The following is an 18,883-nucleotide window of genomic DNA, read 5'->3' as shown; positions in this document are numbered from 1 at the left end:
CTAATGTAGAAAAAGTATGGAATCCAGGTACTATTTTCCCCAAATAATATACAGCCTTCAAAGATTTCAGCCCTGAAATAGCTCTATACTGAATGAGATATTTTGCAAATAAGTGTAAAACAGTAACACTATTACTTAAAATACTTTTTAATGCAAAAACAAAATACACAGCTTAAATAATGCTGGATATTCAATAAAACCAATAAAAAACTGAAGATTGTATTTAATTTCTTTTGTTAAACCTGAAAACACTTACTTTGGTCTTGGTTGATGATGCTGAATCCTCTAGCTTCTTCTTCAACTGCTCTATCTCTTTCTCTTTTTGAGCTACTAGTTTTTCATTGTCAGCCTGCACAAAGAATCGGAATAAATATTTGTAGCTTCTTGTATCTTAACAATTTATTTATTTATTTATTTATTAATTCTTTCTTTATTGAGGGTAATACTGCTTCAGTGACAAGCACTGCTTTTCAAGCAGGCCCTCATTGTATACATGTTATAGCAACAAAATATATTACGATACACAATATTTACAAAAATAGCATACATAATATACTAGTATTACAAATAAGTATAATGGTATCATCAAATACAAGAAAATTATAAATACCATGATTCAAAATACAGAAATACAATAATTATATTTATACAAAAAATAAGCAAGCAAATGAACAAAATGTAGATAAAGACAGGCCTAAATTTCTTTAATTTTTGACTGAAATTGGCCTAAAGTCATATTTTCCATCTGCGCTCTTACTGTCGGTGGCAAAGAATTCCATGCATAGGCTGCCCTGACGTGAAAAGTACGTCAACCAATTTGATTTAAATTTTGGAACAATCAATGTATTAGAAGTATGATTTCTAGTTATATGATTATGGTTATCATGAACAAAATCAAATTGAGAAGATAAGTATGATGGATATTCATTCTTTAAACATTTGAAAACAGTCATTAATAGAGTATTATGCCATCTTTGATCAAGTTTAACCCACTGCAAAGTATTCATTAAATCATTAGTTGGTGTCCTTATATCTGCTGAGAGAATTATTCTAGCTAAATTATTATGAAGTACCTGAAGCCTATTATGGTACTCTACACTAAAATTTGACCAGACCATGCTGCCATAATCAAAGTTGGGAATAACAAGAGCATTGGATAACATTACAGTGGTTTTGTGTGGAAGGAAATATTTTATACGTTTTATTATGCCAGTTCTTTTGGAAATAGTTTTACTAACATTATCAACGTGAGCTGACCAAGACATCTTGCTATCAAATTTTACACCTAGATATTTAAACTCATCTACTCTTTCAATATCATTGTTGTTATATAATAAATGTACATTGTTGAACTTTTCAAGCATTTTGTTTGTACCAAAGATCATAAACTTAGTCTTTTCAAAATTTAAAGTGAGTTTGTTTACTTTGAACCATTCAGCTACCCTACTTAGACATGACTCCATTTGAATTTTAAGATCAGATTCATTTTTAGCTTTACACATTAAAGAGGTATCATCAGCATACATTACAGTTTTACATTCAGACACAGCATTAGGTAAACAGTTAACAAAATGATAAACAGTAAAGGACCTAAAATTGAGCCCTGAGGAATACCAATATCAATTGGCCTAAAGTCAGAAAGAGTTGAGTTAACATTAACAGTTTGTTCTCTGTTGTTTAAGTATGATTTAAACCATAATAATTCATCCCCATATACCCCATATTGTTTAAGTTTCCTAATCAGAATATCATGATTTACAGTATCAAATGCTTTCTTTAAGTCTATAAATAAAACGCCTGTAGCATAACCTGTATCCATATTAAATGGAAATCCTGTATCTGTATCCAATGGTTTGTATTCTCCGGTCTATAACCAAGGGGTGGCAGGGAGAAAACTGCCCCTTGGAAAAAAATTACAATTGGGAGTTGAAATTGGCTACGACAAAAATGCTCAATTGGCCAGTCTAAGATCAGTTTCCCTAGCTCTGAACACGACAAATTTCTCAATGACATGGATTTTTGTCCTTTTTGGACAACAGGCTGATTTACATGCTTGTGTACAAGTTTGCTCTGGAAGATATCATCTGCATGTTTTATTTTTTTTATTATTATTTTACTATAGTACTAAAATAGAAAGAGTATATAAAAACTATAATACAAGAAAAAGTGAAGAATTTGAAAGTGATGGTGCCAAGGGGACGTGGGAATTTGCCCTCTCTCCTCCTCCCGTCAAAAAATGCCCAATTTTAGGCACATTTTTCAGTTTTTCCCCATCTCTAAAACAACCCCCCTCACCTTTGGCCTCCAGAAAAAATCCTGGTGCCGCCACTGCCTCCCGGTACCCCAGGTCAACATAAAAAGTGGTAACCATGTGTGTTCTAAATTTCGCGGAAAAGGGGTATTTTGTTGACTGAAATCGCGGACCGCTAAATCGCGAAAAAAGGGGGTATTCTGAGCATTGTCTCCGCGAAATTTTTAAAAAAAGGGTATTTCACAGGTTCGTTCGATCGATGTCTTCAGCCCGAGTCTTCAGCCTCCATCCTCTGGCATTTCATTGATTCCGCCCTCAATCGTCTGCGAGAGCGTCAGAAGGCAGCTTTTTACTATTGGCACGGCGGTTTCCCGATATAGTTGTCTAGTGGGTGTTGCACGTATGCTCCCGCACGGTTTGAAGAGAGCTGAATGAGCGACGCGAACATCGATGGTGTCAGATGTAACCGTTTTGGCTGCCGTATACACTTTTCCATGTGGTGAATTGAAAACATTGCGGAAACATTGGCAGTGATTGGAGCGAATTCTCGACCGACCGAGTGATATTTTTCCTTGGTTTTAATTCTGTTCAATTCTGATGCATGTAAGTTTTATTTTGTATCGTTGTTTCTCTTCCCCTGTTGCACTTGAAGTTTGGCGTGCGCCGGTTCGTTCGTGAAGTAAATAAATCAAAGTAAGCTTACCGGGGCATTTGACATGTGTCAAACTAACAACTGATCTGAGTATCCAACCCATCATAGTGTTGTGCAGCCTGAGGTCTTGTGTCAAAACTTGGGTACCACAATACTTTAAAGGAACCTCTGTACACAAAACTTCGAGGGATTGTTCCTCTTTGGTTCATTTTCAATTAAAATCAGTATACAGGCATTGTAATTACCCCAGTTAATAACACAGGATCATCTGGGAGTACAACAGACACAAAGTAATGTTCATACTTGCACATTTTGTACTTAATATATTAAAATATTTGGAGTCATTGAAAAGGGGTGTCTGGAAATCTTCTCATTGAAAACCTTGAAAAAGGGGTATTTTTTACCCTGATTTTGTCAGTGATTTGGCAAAAAAGGGGGTAAAATCAATGAAAAATCAGTGAAAAGGGGGGTTTTGAAAAAGGAAGAACACACATGGTTACCACTTTTTATGTTGACCTGGGGTACCGGGCACTGCCTGAGCAGCATGTTTAAGTTTGCACAAGCAATACCATGATGTCTTTGGGTGGGATTATACAGTGCTATATAATTTATGCACTTAAGGGCAGAGTAATGGGAGAGAAGATGGACTTTTTCGGGCATCATTATTTCTGAATTGTGTGTCCAAAGTATATAAAACTATACATTTTTGGAAAGGGAATGAGTCAAGGAATCCCATGGTGACGTCAGATTTTTTCAAAAGTCTCAAGTTTTTGAAAAAATCACAAAAATTCACTTTTTTACCCTAATATTTTTGTGACAACTTAAAAAAAAATCCGTTCAAAGTAAAAAAAAAATCAGTTAGCTTTTCATGAAGAAGAGACATGAACTTAGGAAGGTTTTTTAATTTTTTGAAATTAAGTCTCTTTTTGAAATATTGAGAAAAACATGTGGGAAAAAGCAATTTTGTCACTCTAGAGTGACAAAATTGCTTTTTTCCACATGTTTTTCTCAATATTTCGAAAAAAGAGACGAATTTCAAAAAAATTAAAAGCTCAAATTTGCACATAATGGTGTATATTTTTGTTTTTATAAAAACAAATGTTTTGAAAAAATGAGAAAAGCTTCCCTTGACTTTGATGTACTCTAAACGATAGTGAAAAAAGTTTACCTTTTGCTTGCATATTTTTCGAGTTATCTTGTCACAAAAATCGTGCAATATTGTCAAAAGTGAACTCTAAGAAATCGACGTTTTAGTAAAAAAAAGGTCAAAATTATGTACAAAATCAAAAAATCTAAGTGGCATTTTGACTGCAAATTTTTGTTTTGTTTACACCATATTTGATGGCATTAACAACAAACCGAATGCGCCTTGCCCGCGTTGGACATACGCGCAGAGTTGCGCCGCATCACGAAATGCGAGTCACGCGTAATCACAATATTTTCAGCATTCAAGCATTTCTGACTCATTATTTCCGCCAATTTACTGAGCTGTCTTGAGCCATGTGACTTTTTAGGGTTGAAAAGAGTGAAATAAACTCAAGCAAAAATACGAACAAATATTAGCAAGTTGTATTTGATCAGTTTCAAGTGAAAGCTACATCTTAGTGTTGATAAATATTGAGAAATCTCAAATTCGGGCGTAGACGAATGTGTCTATTACTCTGGCCTTAATGTGTTGTAACAGCAGAATCATGATGATGACACAACTTTTAATGTTTCCCAATTATAGGGTTCATGCATGTTTTGTTTCTTACCTTGTATTTGTTGAGTGTAGCACTGACTTCATTCATTTGATGTTCACACTTCTTCTTTGCATCACTGTGTTCCTTAACAGCCTTCTCTGTATCTTTCTTCAGGTTACTTGCTTCATTTTCCAGAGATGATACAAGTTCTTCCTTCTCATCAAGCACCTTCTTCAAATCCTTGATCTATATCTCATAGAAACATTATCATTAATTTATGTTCATAAAACAAACAAAGAAACGGAACACACACAACAGACTTGTAATACCCATACATGTACTCGTAACAGTACTCCAGTACGGGTATGAGTCCTAATTCCATACTTGTACCCATGGCTTCTGATCCGTACCCGTACTCATGGCCCAGGACTCGTACACATACCATTACCTGTACCATATTTTGGCTTCAGACCCGGACCCGTCCTCATGGACTGGGATCGGTACCTGTACCCATGGCCTGGGACCTGTCTGATTAGTAAAATAAGCAAAACTTGTCCGACAGCAAACCCACTAAAAACCCACTAATTGTTAAAAACCTATCCCACAATTAAAATAAGCAATACCCTGTCTGTTTGAAAATTGGTGCTGCATCGTCAGGATAGCCTTCCCCACCCTTTGGTTCAAAATCTCCTTCAAATGGCACCCAGGTTAAGTGACCCCTGGCTCTCCTTGATTAATGATATGACACTAATTATGTGTGTCTCACATATTTGCCACCTGCTCTAGGTTAAAGCATTTAGGCTATCAAATTTAAAATAGAAGTACAAACAAAAATGTTCCTAATGCAACCTTACCTCCTCTTCGACTATATTTTTGTCTTCCAATTGTGTCTTCAGTTTTGTCTTGAGTGTTTTGTTATCCTTTTCCAACCCTTTTATTTCTTTGTTTTTGCTAGTTAGTTGTCCTTGTAGACTTTTCTTCTTAGTTTCCAGAGCATCATATTGGTCTGATAAAGTTTTGATTTCTTCATCAAGCGTTTCATTCTGACAATAATTAATGATATGAATGTATAAACATTTTAGTATTCATGATGCAAATGAAACAAATAGCAGTTCCATTTATTGATTTGTTTACAAAATGTTTCATGCATTGATATTTAAAAGTCAATATACAGACACACCACCTTGAAGATTGGTACAAACAATCAATAAGCACAACTACTTATGTCAGTGGCAACATGATACAAATTATTTCTGATATGATATCAATTATAACTACAGAATAATTTCCAATACAATGTCAGTTGAAATTCAACAATTGAATCATAAAGTCATACAAACCTTATTTTTCTCCTGTTCCAATAACTCAAATGAGCTTGCATCTTGTTGTTTTAGGGCACTTTCTAGCTGATTGATTGTCTTCTGCAACTCCTCCTTTTCTTTGACCATTGTTTCTAATTTCATGTTCTCTGTATCAGCACAGTCTTTTGCATTCTATCAGAAAATAAAACAAAAATATGTTTCTTATTTGACACAATCTGGTCCATGGAGGCCAAAAGCGGCAAATTTGAAATTGAGATCACTGCACAAATATAGAGTAAAAATACATTTGAAAAACTTCACAAAACGCCATAACTTTAGAACCAAGTATGCTAGACATTTGTGTTTTCAGCATATAATAGCCTAATGTTTGTAAAAGGTAATAATTACGGTGACTCAGTTTTCAAAAATGTCTCCTTTTGGTCACTATGGACCAGATTGTGTCACTATTAGGTTTTTGGTCATTGTTCCACAACAAGTTCCATTTAGATACCATCAACTGTAGAACAAAAAATAAAACATAATGTGCCACTACAATTTTCATGAAATAAATTAGTTCCATACATGTAAGTTATGTGCACATCACTTTTTGTTTTTGCCTGTATTAGTTCTCCTTTATTTGCTTTTCAAAAAAAAAAATCAGGATGAACTTTAGAAAAGTGGTTGTCACCCCAACCCTAATGCAATTACTTATTAATTCTAGCCTTAACCCCTAATACAACTGGTGGCACTATATTCTAATGCCTTGCTCAATATCAATACCTATTGGTAAAACTGATTGAAATAACAAATTACCTGAATGTTTGTTTGAAGCTGATCAATTTCACTGGTTTTTACTTTCAACTCCTCCTCCAATGCTAGTTTTTCATTGCGTGCATGTTCAAGCAGCTGCGTAAGGCGAGTATTCTCAGCACTGAAAAACAGAGAATTAATGTAGTAAACACATCTTGTATAATGATTTTGACTACAGAAATTACCATACAAGTGAGTTGACTTATAATATGCACCCATATTATGCATGCTTGTGTGCAACATCTACAGCACTCATGCAGACAGGAACAACAGACATTGGGTACCAGTTTTCTGAAGGGAGCATGTGGGTGGGGGAAGTCATTTTCAGGAAGTGCACAATCTGAACATTTGCCTCAAATTTGGCCAGTTACCCAAAATTGTGGAATATTCAATGATTTTGTTCATTTTTGCCTGACATGGAAAAAGGGGCAAATGCCCATGTTGGAGGGGGAGGAGGGATCAAGGCAAACAGACAAGACTGAAACAAACACCCACACTTCCACACACCAATGTAGAGTGGAATGACTTCAAGAATTAGTCTTTAAAAAACTAAAACAAAGATATATCTTTTCTATCTGCTGAAGAGAGTTCTGCTATCTACTGAAGATAGCAAATCTGTGCTGTTATGTATTTTGATTTTGATAACATATTTTGTATGTAGTGAAAGGTACACAACACATTTAGTGGTGCATTCTCAAATGTGCACACACTAATACCAATGCATGTAGATTTCACATCACACAATAATGTATCTAAGCCTTCCGTCCTGATCTGCAGTAGATAGCACATTAATTGAATTTGGCGCCAAATTCAATTGGGGCTGAAATATGTTAACTTGGGATCAGTCACACACAGTGAAATTATATAATGTTAGTTAGTATTAAACTGTTAGAAAATTATGAAATCAGACTTCTTGAGGTCCCTTAAACATGTTCTAATTCCACACCAATTGATACTGCACATATCCATAGGTATGGCTTAAAATTTGAATGTTGAATCCTTCACTTTGGTGGAGACCTAAACATTTCATATTTACTATGGATTTGAGACACTTTGTTGGTAGTATGCTTAATTTGCTGTCAACTCTTTAAAGCCTTCTAATTTTGTGAGCTAATTTGGGAAACTATTGTTTAATAAATTTATTTTATATTTTTGTGTCCGTAAAGAATTTTGGAGTGTATAGTCAAAGATATATTTTACACTTGGTAAGATAATAACACTTCATGCCAATTCAAATGAAAAATTGTGACTCCCTTAGAGATCATTGATGAAGTTAAACTTAAATTAGATATGACAATTTCATAAAGATGGTGAAACAAAAATTGTCATTTAAAATTATTTGAATAGAATGTTTAAAAACCATAAATATTGCACTTAATACTTTTGCAGCAATTTCTCTTTCCATGGTTTAGCTATAGGCCTATTCTTTTGTATCTTAGTTTTCTTATCAGTGTAAGCAACTTTGGGTTGTGTTTTAAATGGAAGACATGCCTTATAAATCCCACTTATTATTATTATTATTATTATTATTAAGTATTGTGTTGTCTTTGAGATCCACTTAAATTATTTAGCTTTTGCTACTGTGGTGCTGCAACCTCTCTGCACTAACGCTGGTTTCATGCCACTTGCCGCTTTGACAACAATTTTTACGTCATACGCAATCAGCCTAACAACGGAAGCAGTGACCAGTGGTAAGCCCATGTATCAATCACTCCACCACTTTGCTCAAAGCGGCAAATTGCTAGAAGTTGAATTTAAGTCAAGTCGGGAGTGGTGCCGCTGTGATGAATGAGCCAATGAGCACAGACCGGCAACATATGCACTGGACGGAATTCTGAAAAAAATAATAACAACTTCCCATTTCACCTGGGTATGGTCAGACAAGTGAGGTAAACATTCATTGTTAATGGTCATACCTTTCTGCTTTCTTTTCTTGCTTCAGTATGTCGATCTTGTCATATGATGCCTTTTCTCTTCCTAGAACCTCCTTTATTTCTTCTTTCATTGAGAGCATTTCATTCTGTATTACAAATGCATATTTGAAAATAGTGTATAAACATCAAATGTGAAAATAGCAAATGTGGCATTTTTTGATTGTATTTTTTTGTGTGTGTTGTTTTGTTTCTATTTACTGCAAAAACCAGTGCCATCATTATCCCATTTGATTTCTTCCACTTTCTTGACAATAATTACAGGGTCATAAGGGACATGTGCCACTCCCATGGAAGGGGCAGAGTACCCCTCTGACAGAAAATGAAAGAGAAAACCTGGAGGGCAAATGAAAAGAAAAGGGGCAAGGAGCCCCTTTTTCACCAAAATTCACCCCGATCGTGGGCCAAAATATTGTAAAATACATTTATATTTGTGCGCTACGCATGCACATTTGTCACAATAAAACCCTTTTCATCCCGATCATGGGCAAAAATAGTGTAAAATACAAACTTTTTGCCCACTATGCGCAAACATCGTCCCAGTAAAGCCTTTTTTGAAGCTCAAAGATAATTATACAGTCTCTCTAAAAAACAAAACAGGTGTATGCATGTATGATGCAACTGCAATTGCTTTTCGTCTGTTCCCCAAAAATTTTTCCCCCTCACCAAGAAAGCTGGCTATGCCCCTGGCTATGCCCCCTCTGATAATAATCCTGGACTATTAATTCTAATACATAATCATACCTCCTTCTTCTGTAGTGATTGCTCTGCAGTCTGCAGTTTTGATTGTGTCTTTATTTGGGTTTGGGTGATCTCTTGCAGCTTCTCAGTCAATGAAGCCATCTCATTCTGTAAAAGAAAAAATGATTAAAGATAAGTTCTGCGCCAGCCTGTCTTTTGAGGGCTGTTTAATGTTGCACTTTTGGCCAAAGTCTTGACATTTGTTGTATTCTTTTGAAAGTTATCAAGCAGCAAGTTTCATAATGTGCTTTGTAAATTTCTGCACAGCTGGATAGATATAAGAGTCTCTTTTGTAGATTTTTATTTTAGCAACTTTTATATCAATCACTGTCAGTTATCAGTATAATATAATAATATAGAAATAACTAGTTATGAACATCTATGAAAATACCATACTGCCCTCTTTGAAGCAGCATGTTACTATTTGCAGGGAACCAGGGATATACATGTATGCTATTTGCACTGCCAAGAGTAAGTCTTTACCTCGAGTTGTTGTTTTGCAGTTTCCAAATGTGAAATGGTAGTTTTGACTTCATCCATATCTTTCTGTGCATCTCCTTTGGCTTTCTGATTTTGCAGCTCAGCTTCTTCAAACTCATTCTGCAATTAAACAATATTTTATACATGTGCGTTTGAGTTGACAATGATCAGGATTTTTTAAATAGCAAGGTTTAGTACAGGTCGTAAATTTGTGTCCTAACTTGCATGAATAAATTAACTTTGTCTTTTCCTTCCCCTAAATCCTAAAAATGACCCTGAATTTGTTTTAACAAATTAAAAGTTTTTATATAGAATATATTCTGGTGATCAATCTAGTATTTTGTTACAGCAATATGCCGATGCCTGTTTTCCCATACCTGTGCTATAATTATAGAGTATAGGTTATCATGGTTATTAGTATTGATTTTGCTGTCCATGACTTATTTCAGGCAGAACTGTTTCTATGCAGCCATGACCGACATGGAGGCACCAAGTCTCGTGATTTAGTGTTTTTACCTGAGGGCAGTGATTTTCGCTGGCATAATTATGCCTTTGCCCCTAAGCACTGCATTCATATTACAGTCATATCTTGCCAAATCTGTCCAGGTTGACAAAGTTGCCTCAAGTGATCCATCAGTATTGTCTATGAATCCATTGATGAGTAAACACACAAGAGCTGAATTATTCACAATCAATTGTTCCAATGTGGATGCATCAACTCTATATTTTTGATCAATTCCATAAAAAGATCAAGAACTTACTCTGACCACAATGACCTGCCCACATGCCAGGTTATGTAGGTTATTTTGCTGTCATGCAGGAACAATTTAAAAAGCAGCAGAATGTCTGGTAGGTAGATGACATGCTTTGTTGGGCCATGGCCAGTAACGTTTTCAATATCAGCCACCTGAACTCTGGTAGTTTCACCCATTCATATATAAATAAAATCACTGAAAATCCTACTATTTGGGACAAAAAAAAAATCCAAATTGGTGTAATTGTTTTGTTTTGACTGAGGATGATGGGAAGCGGGGGTAGCAACGCCTAAGTTTGGGGAGGGGTACAGGCACACAAACAAATTGAAACAAACACACTGAATGGACTAACTGCAAAAACTCCCCCTTGGTTTTTTTATAGCTGGTCTTAGGTAGGTTAAAGTATATATTTTCTAAATATATTTCAATAGGTTTTAATAAAATCTGAACAATTTTGAGTTTTGACCCCTGTGTAACTTTGACCATGAATTCCTCGGAATGTTCAAGAGTGCCCACTGGGCACTTGTTATATTCTTATTCAATACACCTCAGATGTAAACATAAGCAAATATGTTATTTATACTCAGCCTGACACTCATTAGCCAAGTTCTATACGAGTATTAATATTTTTACTGAAGATAGTTCTGCTCTGCTATCTACTGAAGATAGCATAGCTGTGCTATGTATTTAAGCTATTTATTTGGTTGTCAGGCAGGAACAAACAAATCACTAAATATCCCACTATTTGGGGCAAAACAATGAAAACGTGCTAAACTGTACACAAATTTTCCCCCACTCTCAAAAAATCCTAGTGCTGCCACCACTCCTTTGCTGTATATTATGTTCACCTTACCTGTTTGTCTTTTAGTGCATCTCTTGTCCTCTGTATGTTACTTTTCAGAATTTCTTTTTCAGATGTCAGGTCAACTATCTGTTCTCTTAGGTTGTCAATTGCCACAACAAGTTCTGTTTTCTCACACCTGACCTCTTCAAGCTTCTTTTCTTGTTCTTTCTGTCAATTTGATCAAATTAAGTAAAAGCGTTCTTACAAACTGTTTTTTTTTAATGAGTTGGCTTCTTCAAAATAAAACAAGCAGTGCTGGAAAAGACAGTCATTTACTACCATTGGTATATTGAAATTATTATTAAAGACAGATACAACATCGACTCAATTTATATGTGATTTAAATTGCGTTTTCATGCAACCTATCTTTAGTTTATACACACCTTGATATGCAATAGGGTACTATTTTGCTGCTTCACATCCTGAATTTCTTTCTGAGCTTCATTAAGTTTTTCTTTCTGTGTTGCTACATTTTCTTCTGTTTTCACCAGAGTCTGTTGAACACTACCTGATTATGTAACATAGAACATTATAGATAGAATCAAAAGTTAGTTTTAAAATTACTGTAGTGGTTTTCATTCATAATTATGTAATGCCTTAAAGCATACAATATAAGTATTTCAAGCATGTTGTAAGTGGCACACAAGATCAGGAGGGCATAGATGTTGTCTCACATAGCATCCGGTTTGGGTTCTTGCAAACGAGGAGTAGCTCCAAGACATGACTCCTTCCAAACACGTATCACAAAGCATGTAAACATATTAATATTGTACTAGGCTCTATATACATGACCTAAGGAACAAATACATATTAACACAACAGAGAAATGCTTCTTCTAAGCAATGAATTCAAGGGCATGGTGACTATAGGTTATATAATTTCATACTTATTTTTATAATATTCATCAGAGACATAGTTTTGTTTTTTCAATACCTTTTTCTTCTTGTATCACAGATATCTGCTGATTATTCATCTGGATTGTTTCTGTAAGACGTTGAATATCCAATTCCTTTTGTTTGTACCGATCGACCAATTCATGAATCTAAAAACAAAAAAAAGTTATACTCAAAATTTTGAAGTCACCAAAGTTCATAACTTATTTAAGTATGGACTGGTGCATCAGTGCAGTGTGAATAAACATTGTCAATTCGTTTAATGCATAACATATCAGGCCAAGCTCAATAAAAAAAAAATAGAAATTTGGAATTGTTACAAATCATTGCATTCAAGGAAAATGATTTAGTTTGTGTGTAGAAAGCAGAAGAATGTGTGATAAAAAAGATTTTAAAAAGCATGTTTGATTATATTTTACTTTTTTTTACCTTCTGTCCAGCTTCCTTCACTTGAGACTGCAACTGATTCTGGTGCTCCTGAAATTTGTCCTTTTCCTCTTCAACTTTAATGAAACAAACATGAAACCAAACATGATGCTTACGGTATATATTTTCAATAATATTTCTCAGGTCATTTAAAACCAAATTTGAATTTAACTTTTACATTATGCTCCCTTTGTTAATAAAAGTTTCCAACAACAGCAACTTATAAATATACTTTCTAACTGAAATTGAAAGAAAGAGTTGATAAATGTACTTTTTCTGTATTAGTCAACTTCTAACATAAATTCCTTACACCAGATTTGTTCTAATTACTTAGCAGCATGCAGTTTATTATATTATGGTGCTATTTTTTAAAGAACTATTAATTAGAATTTCCGTATGATACTATTTGTTATAGATTTACTACGCATTTCCCCGAAATTGTTGTGCATGAGATCAGTGCAGTCACAATCAGCTCCGGTAAGGGGAACATGTCTCGAAGTAAAGCTCTGTGATATTGTGTTGTCTGACGGTACTTTGTCAGATTTATATGCATAAGCTCATGAATTAAAGTTGATTTCTATAGTCTGTATGGTTTCCCTCTTGTGTATTATTTGGGTATCATGCCTTGGTAATTTTTCCCTGGTAATTCTGAGTCATAATAAATGGTGGAGAATCCAGGTAGTAAATCGGTAACAAATAGTTTCATGCAAAAGTAGTTCTAAGAAATAGTTATATCATCTTGTACAATCCTTGAGCAAGTTCTGCATCCTGTGTTATTTAAAGAAATGAAAAATCATGAAAATGTACCTTTCAGATTCATGTACCACTTATGATATATCATAAACTTACATTGCCCTTTCATGTTATTCAGCTTATTGACATGTACCAGGCTCAATTCTTTAAATTTCACATTAATTTCCTGCAGTAAAGAAAAAAAACATTTTATTCAAGTGAATGTTCAATGGTGTTGTTGGTTACAAATGAGTGAATATTCTTAGCCATCCAGTAGTTTTAAAGAGAGTTTTGGAATTAAATCAAATACTGGAACTTACTTTTTGCAACTTTGCAACATTGTGTCTGGAAGTGTTGGTTACACTTCAAAAAACCTTTTTTTATGATAAAAGTAATTATGATCTGTAGTAAACATTTCGCTATTATGTTTGCTTGATGTTTAGTCATTTTGTGCCAACATATTATGTATTAAGTTTGAATCCTGATTTGAATGTCATCAGAATATGTGCATATACTTGTTGTGGGTTTTTTTTGTGTGTTTTCTTTTTGTCTATTCCTTGTTCTCACACAAAGCAGATAATTAGTAAATGTATCATTTGAAGTATCAAAACCTCTTTTAGCACATGCTGCCAATTTCAGGTTTGGTGATACTAGAATAGTATGTAAAAGACATACAGAAGTCTAAGTCTGTGACAGTTTCTCCTTTTTGTATTAAGATTTTGAAATTTAAATTAAACACTTGCAAAATGAATATTTCTATACTCTACCTGGAATTCTTTCATATGGATTTGGTCTTTAACTTTTAATTCATCTCTATCTCTTTCACAGGAAGACAGTCTTTCTTCAACTTTTGTGGTATAGTCCTTCAGCAAGTTGCACATGTCACGGGTTGTTTCTATCCTAGAATATGAAAATTAAACATGTATATGGTCGCATGTCATGAATTGGTCATCTTTTGTGTAACATAATGTTTTATGATAAAAATATCACCAATTTTGATTCACTTCAACACAAATTTTAATGAATACATTTTAGACCATTAAAACTATACATTTCTGGAAAGCTTATATTACAAGGATGTCAAATCAACAAAGTACAATATCATAATACAGGGTGGGTAAGAAATATACAGGGTGGAACATCAACAAAACTAACATCTTTCGTGTCATGGTAAACCCCATATTTTCTTTTTCTGAAAGCTATGTAGCTCAAAATAAATATGGATTCAGAAAGACATTGTATGGGCCCTTCCAACAAATTAGGAAGAAAGAGTTTGGTATCCCTTGCGTTAAACATACAGGGTGGTCAAAAATTGTAAAATAATTTTACAATTTGTATGACATTTATCAATTAAAACTTTTCCACCATGTCTGGCACTAAAACTAATAGCATAATTGAATTCCTCATCAAATTTCCTTAAAAATATGTGTATTTTTGAATAAGCAGGGTGACTCGGGCAAGAGATAGGCCATTTAGAAATGTCGGAGCATTACGTGCACACTTTGTACAGTAACATATAGGGAAAACTGTCTTAATTAGCATTTAATTAGGCAATTAATTAGTTACATCTTTTGTTATAGTTGATCTACTATGAGGTAGATTAACAATCCAGGATGATATATGTGCAATTTGGTGTCCATGCTAGTTATACTTTTTAAGATACAAAGGTTTGAAGTTTGCCATATTTTCACAATTTTGTGTACAACCCTATGGGGCTCACCCGCCTGGCTCACCCGCCCAGCTCCTCCATTGACACATCTTACATATTGAAGTATAAATCTCAAAGTAGTTGTCCAATTGACTTGGGGTTTTTTGTATTTGAGAAAGAACATAATTATCTACAAAATGACACCAAACTTGCTAAAATAGGTATCATACTTTTAGAATAAACTAAACTTGAAGTGGGAAAAAAGCATTTTCATGTTACGGCTCCTCCATTTTTGGGTGACCTATTTGTGACATGCGACCATATATTAATTTTGATCAAATCAATTTATGTTAATGGCCCATTTTGCCTCATTCTGAGACTGACTGTTCCCTACACTCTGAGCCGAATTTTTCCACAGATTCTGAAACTAACTTGCTTCAGGCCTAATTACCAGCAAGCTTAGGCTATTTGATAAAAATTTGATGTTCACTTGTCCCATGGGCGCCACCATACCAAGACCACCAAGCACTTAGTTGATGTACATGTACCACAATGCTAACAGATAGGAACTTTTCAGACAAATATCATCAAATTACTATAAGTTTATACACATTTGGTAGATTCTGAATTTGTCATGTCTTCAAGACCCGATGGAAAAAGTTATTAAATCAATGAAAACTCTTAATATAACATTACTAAGTTGCAAAAAAAAAATTTTTTTGCTGAATCTGAACACATATGCCTGCCGCTGTGCCAAATGTCACTTTTGCAGATAGTACAAAAATACTTACTTCTGCACAATCTCTGCTCTGCTCTCTATTTCCTCTTGGAGTTTGACACTTAGCATTTCATTTTGTAACTGTAATAAATGATTGCAATGGTTAGATAAGATAAATTCTAGAAATAATATATAGTGTCAAGGGCTTAGGCGGCCAGCTGTGTAGGGAGTGTTTTACACACCCAAATTTGTAAATACACACCCAGTTTTTGCCCACATGGCCTATACTTTGTACACAAATCTTAAATTTACACACCCAGTTTTTTAAATTTACACACCCAAAACCTTCAAATCCTGCCTAAGACCCTGTACAGTGTGTACATCATTTCTTTTAAAATAAAAGCTAGTTCAAGCACATCCAGCCTGGTAGTTCCAAAGGGCAAAAATCTGTGGAGTTTAGAACTTTTCCCCAGGTAAAGGCAATCTCGGGAGGCGGCCATTAACTTTTCAATCCAACTTTTAAAGGAGGATTTCGTGATCCTAGCATCCTCTTTTTATGACATTTTTCAGTAGATATCCACGAAAAAAGCTTATTTCCAAAATTTCAGTTGATTCCAAGTTTGTGTTTTCGAGTTATGCATGATTATGTGTATTACACTGCTCCATAGGCCACTGTTTACCGATATTTTTGCGATATTTTTTCTAAAGGAATTAATCTGCAAGAAATATTTGGTACATAAACATTATGAAGCCAGAGGTATCCAGTGGTGTAAAAATCTCAACTTTTTGGGGGAAAAGTGGGGAGATGAGGCTGTGGATCATGAAATGCCCCTTTAAGCTAAAACTAGTTTTCTTGCCACCTGTAGTTTTGACTAAGTTTTTGTTTTGAATTTTCTGAACAAGACATTTTTGTCCTCTATCAAATCTGTACAAATTCCAATTATACTGCCCTCTATCTATCAAATCCTTCTGCCTTTTTTTTTATTGAAATGTCTCATGAAATCTAGAAAAGCGCATACAATCAGTCCTAATATTCCCAGACATTTATAAAACTAAATTAAAAGTACTGTAAACATCAATTCATCAATGGTGACTATTTACAATCCGATTGTAAAAGATGAAGCCCTGCCAGAGCAGTTCTGTTGGGGTGAACTATAAAACCTGTCTGGTATCTCTGAATTTGACAGGTGCTAATTGACATTTTAATGCTACCATATTGCATCAATTAGCACAGATTCAGAGATAACCTTGTCACTGATTAATTTGATAACCAGGCAGGTTAGGTTCACCCCAGAAGAACTGCTCTGACGGGGCTTCCTCTTTAAATGAGATGCGAAAGAAATGTTCCAACCTGAAGATCAACAACTGCTGTTCTTTGGTGTTCAATGGTTTCTTCAGCCTCTTTAAGTTGTCTATCCTTTTGCTTTTGATCAATCTCTGTCTGAACTTTCCATTTTCTAATTTTGTCTGCTTCCTGGTGAAGGCGGGAATGAAGAGATGTCAAACGGTCACTCTTCTGAGAACTTGTTTCATTAGACTGCTGCTGGCTCTGACGAGAAACCTGAGCTTGTTGACCTTGTCTTTGTTGCGTCATTGGGGTTTTGGGGGTCTTTGGTGGAGAAGTAGTCGTTCTGCACAGATTTGGAGTCAACAGAAGAAATGAGCTATTCTGTCTTGTTTGTTGATTGGCTGGTGTTGTCATTGTTGATTGGGAATCCTTATATGCAAACAATTAAAGTATTAATTTCATTATTCAGACATTTCAGTATCATACTAGTTTACATCATGTAACAACAGTAAACATAACATGTATTTATATTAAAACTTGCCAAAGGTGTTTTAGCTTTATAGCTGAAGCTTTAAATAGGAAAAATTGGATCTGTGTGCACTGAGTACAAATTTCTAAGCAGTAGTCAAAATTGCAATCATTTAAAACTGGTCATGCTCCAGGAGAAGAAATGAAAAAAAATGTGTGTGCAGTGCAGCTGGGGGAAAAGTGCAATTTGAATATTTTGTTTATATAGAAAAAGTGAATGTTTTTAAAGGAATATGTACTCACACTTCAAGATTTTGTAATTTTGTCCCAGTTTTTGAAACCAGCAGGGAAAATTGCAGGAGAAGCATGCTAATTAATATGTTTTACATATATTATATAGAATCTTTATGAGGATAGGATTGCTTCTTGGATTGTAATAATCAAAACATTGTTTTACCATTGTTTAATTTCCAAAATATTACTGACATAATCATTACTGAAGTTCATTTTAAACATACTTGGAACAGAGTAGCTCCACTACTACTCGCTACGGTTTCACTTGGTCTGCTGCTTTCATTATTGAAGAGGAAGAAATTCTGCTGATGCTCTTGTGACTGGCCATTGGTAGGTTTAAAAAATGGTTCATTTCCATCTCTCTGTTCATCATTATTTCTTTGCCTTTGTGATTGCATCATCCTGTTGTAATAAACAATTTAAATTATTCGAATGAATTACAAATGCTGATGGCAGGTAGTCATTTAAAGGGATGGTCATTGATTTTCCAAACAGGAACACCTAAAAATTTACCAAAATTCAGATTTGGAACAAGCATCAATAACATTATTATAGGCAAAGTAAAAAACCCAGTTGATCCACCCCTTCCTTTCAGGGTTTTTCTGAAATTTGTACTTGTTATTTTATTTATTTCAGGCATAATATTTTTGTAAAAATGTTTAAGGCTAATATGAAAGTTGATGTTAAGTTTCCATCACATTTCTTGTCAAGTGTTGATGAGGTGACTCTTTCATTATTTGGCTGTATCTCATTTTTACCCATATAGTGTTGATGTAATACCATGTCAAAACAGGGATTAAACAATTAATGCTCAGATCATCTTTACAGACATTTTGGAACAGATTGAGAACATGTTTTTAATATTGAGTTTTTATCAAAATGAAAAGAAATTTGCATTTCTTTTAATCACCAGGAACATGATTAGGGAATCATTTGATAATTTTTCTATAGTAATTTTAGGTGCATGAC

General features: G+C 34.5%; 1 protein-coding gene across 1 annotated transcript in view; it reads right to left on the bottom strand.

Annotated features, from left to right (window-relative positions):
* LOC140138461 (uncharacterized) overlaps nt 1-18,883 on the bottom strand; it is a 28,299-nt gene that overhangs the window by 6,898 nt on the left and 2,518 nt on the right. Inside the window, exons 2-18 of the mRNA XM_072160350.1 lie at nt 18,139-18,316; nt 17,216-17,581; nt 15,938-16,005; nt 14,266-14,398; nt 13,616-13,685; nt 12,770-12,843; nt 12,381-12,489; nt 11,831-11,955; nt 11,457-11,615; nt 9,852-9,968; nt 9,372-9,476; nt 8,613-8,716; nt 6,700-6,817; nt 5,926-6,078; nt 5,440-5,628; nt 4,658-4,831; nt 257-349 (exon numbers count right to left, since the gene is read on the bottom strand). Coding sequence (XP_072016451.1) covers nt 257-349; nt 4,658-4,831; nt 5,440-5,628; nt 5,926-6,078; nt 6,700-6,817; nt 8,613-8,716; nt 9,372-9,476; nt 9,852-9,968; nt 11,457-11,615; nt 11,831-11,955; nt 12,381-12,489; nt 12,770-12,843; nt 13,616-13,685; nt 14,266-14,398; nt 15,938-16,005; nt 17,216-17,581; nt 18,139-18,315 — 2,334 coding nt within the window. The 5' untranslated portion in view covers nt 18,316. The remainder of the gene's footprint in view (nt 1-256; nt 350-4,657; nt 4,832-5,439; nt 5,629-5,925; nt 6,079-6,699; nt 6,818-8,612; nt 8,717-9,371; nt 9,477-9,851; nt 9,969-11,456; nt 11,616-11,830; nt 11,956-12,380; nt 12,490-12,769; nt 12,844-13,615; nt 13,686-14,265; nt 14,399-15,937; nt 16,006-17,215; nt 17,582-18,138; nt 18,317-18,883) is intronic.

This window comes from Amphiura filiformis, chromosome 17, assembly GCF_039555335.1.
Source record: "Amphiura filiformis chromosome 17, Afil_fr2py, whole genome shotgun sequence".
Taxonomy (NCBI): Eukaryota; Metazoa; Echinodermata; class Ophiuroidea; order Amphilepidida; family Amphiuridae; genus Amphiura; species Amphiura filiformis.
The sequence above is the reverse complement of the archived record's forward strand: the minus strand, read 5'-3'. Positions and strand labels throughout refer to the sequence as shown.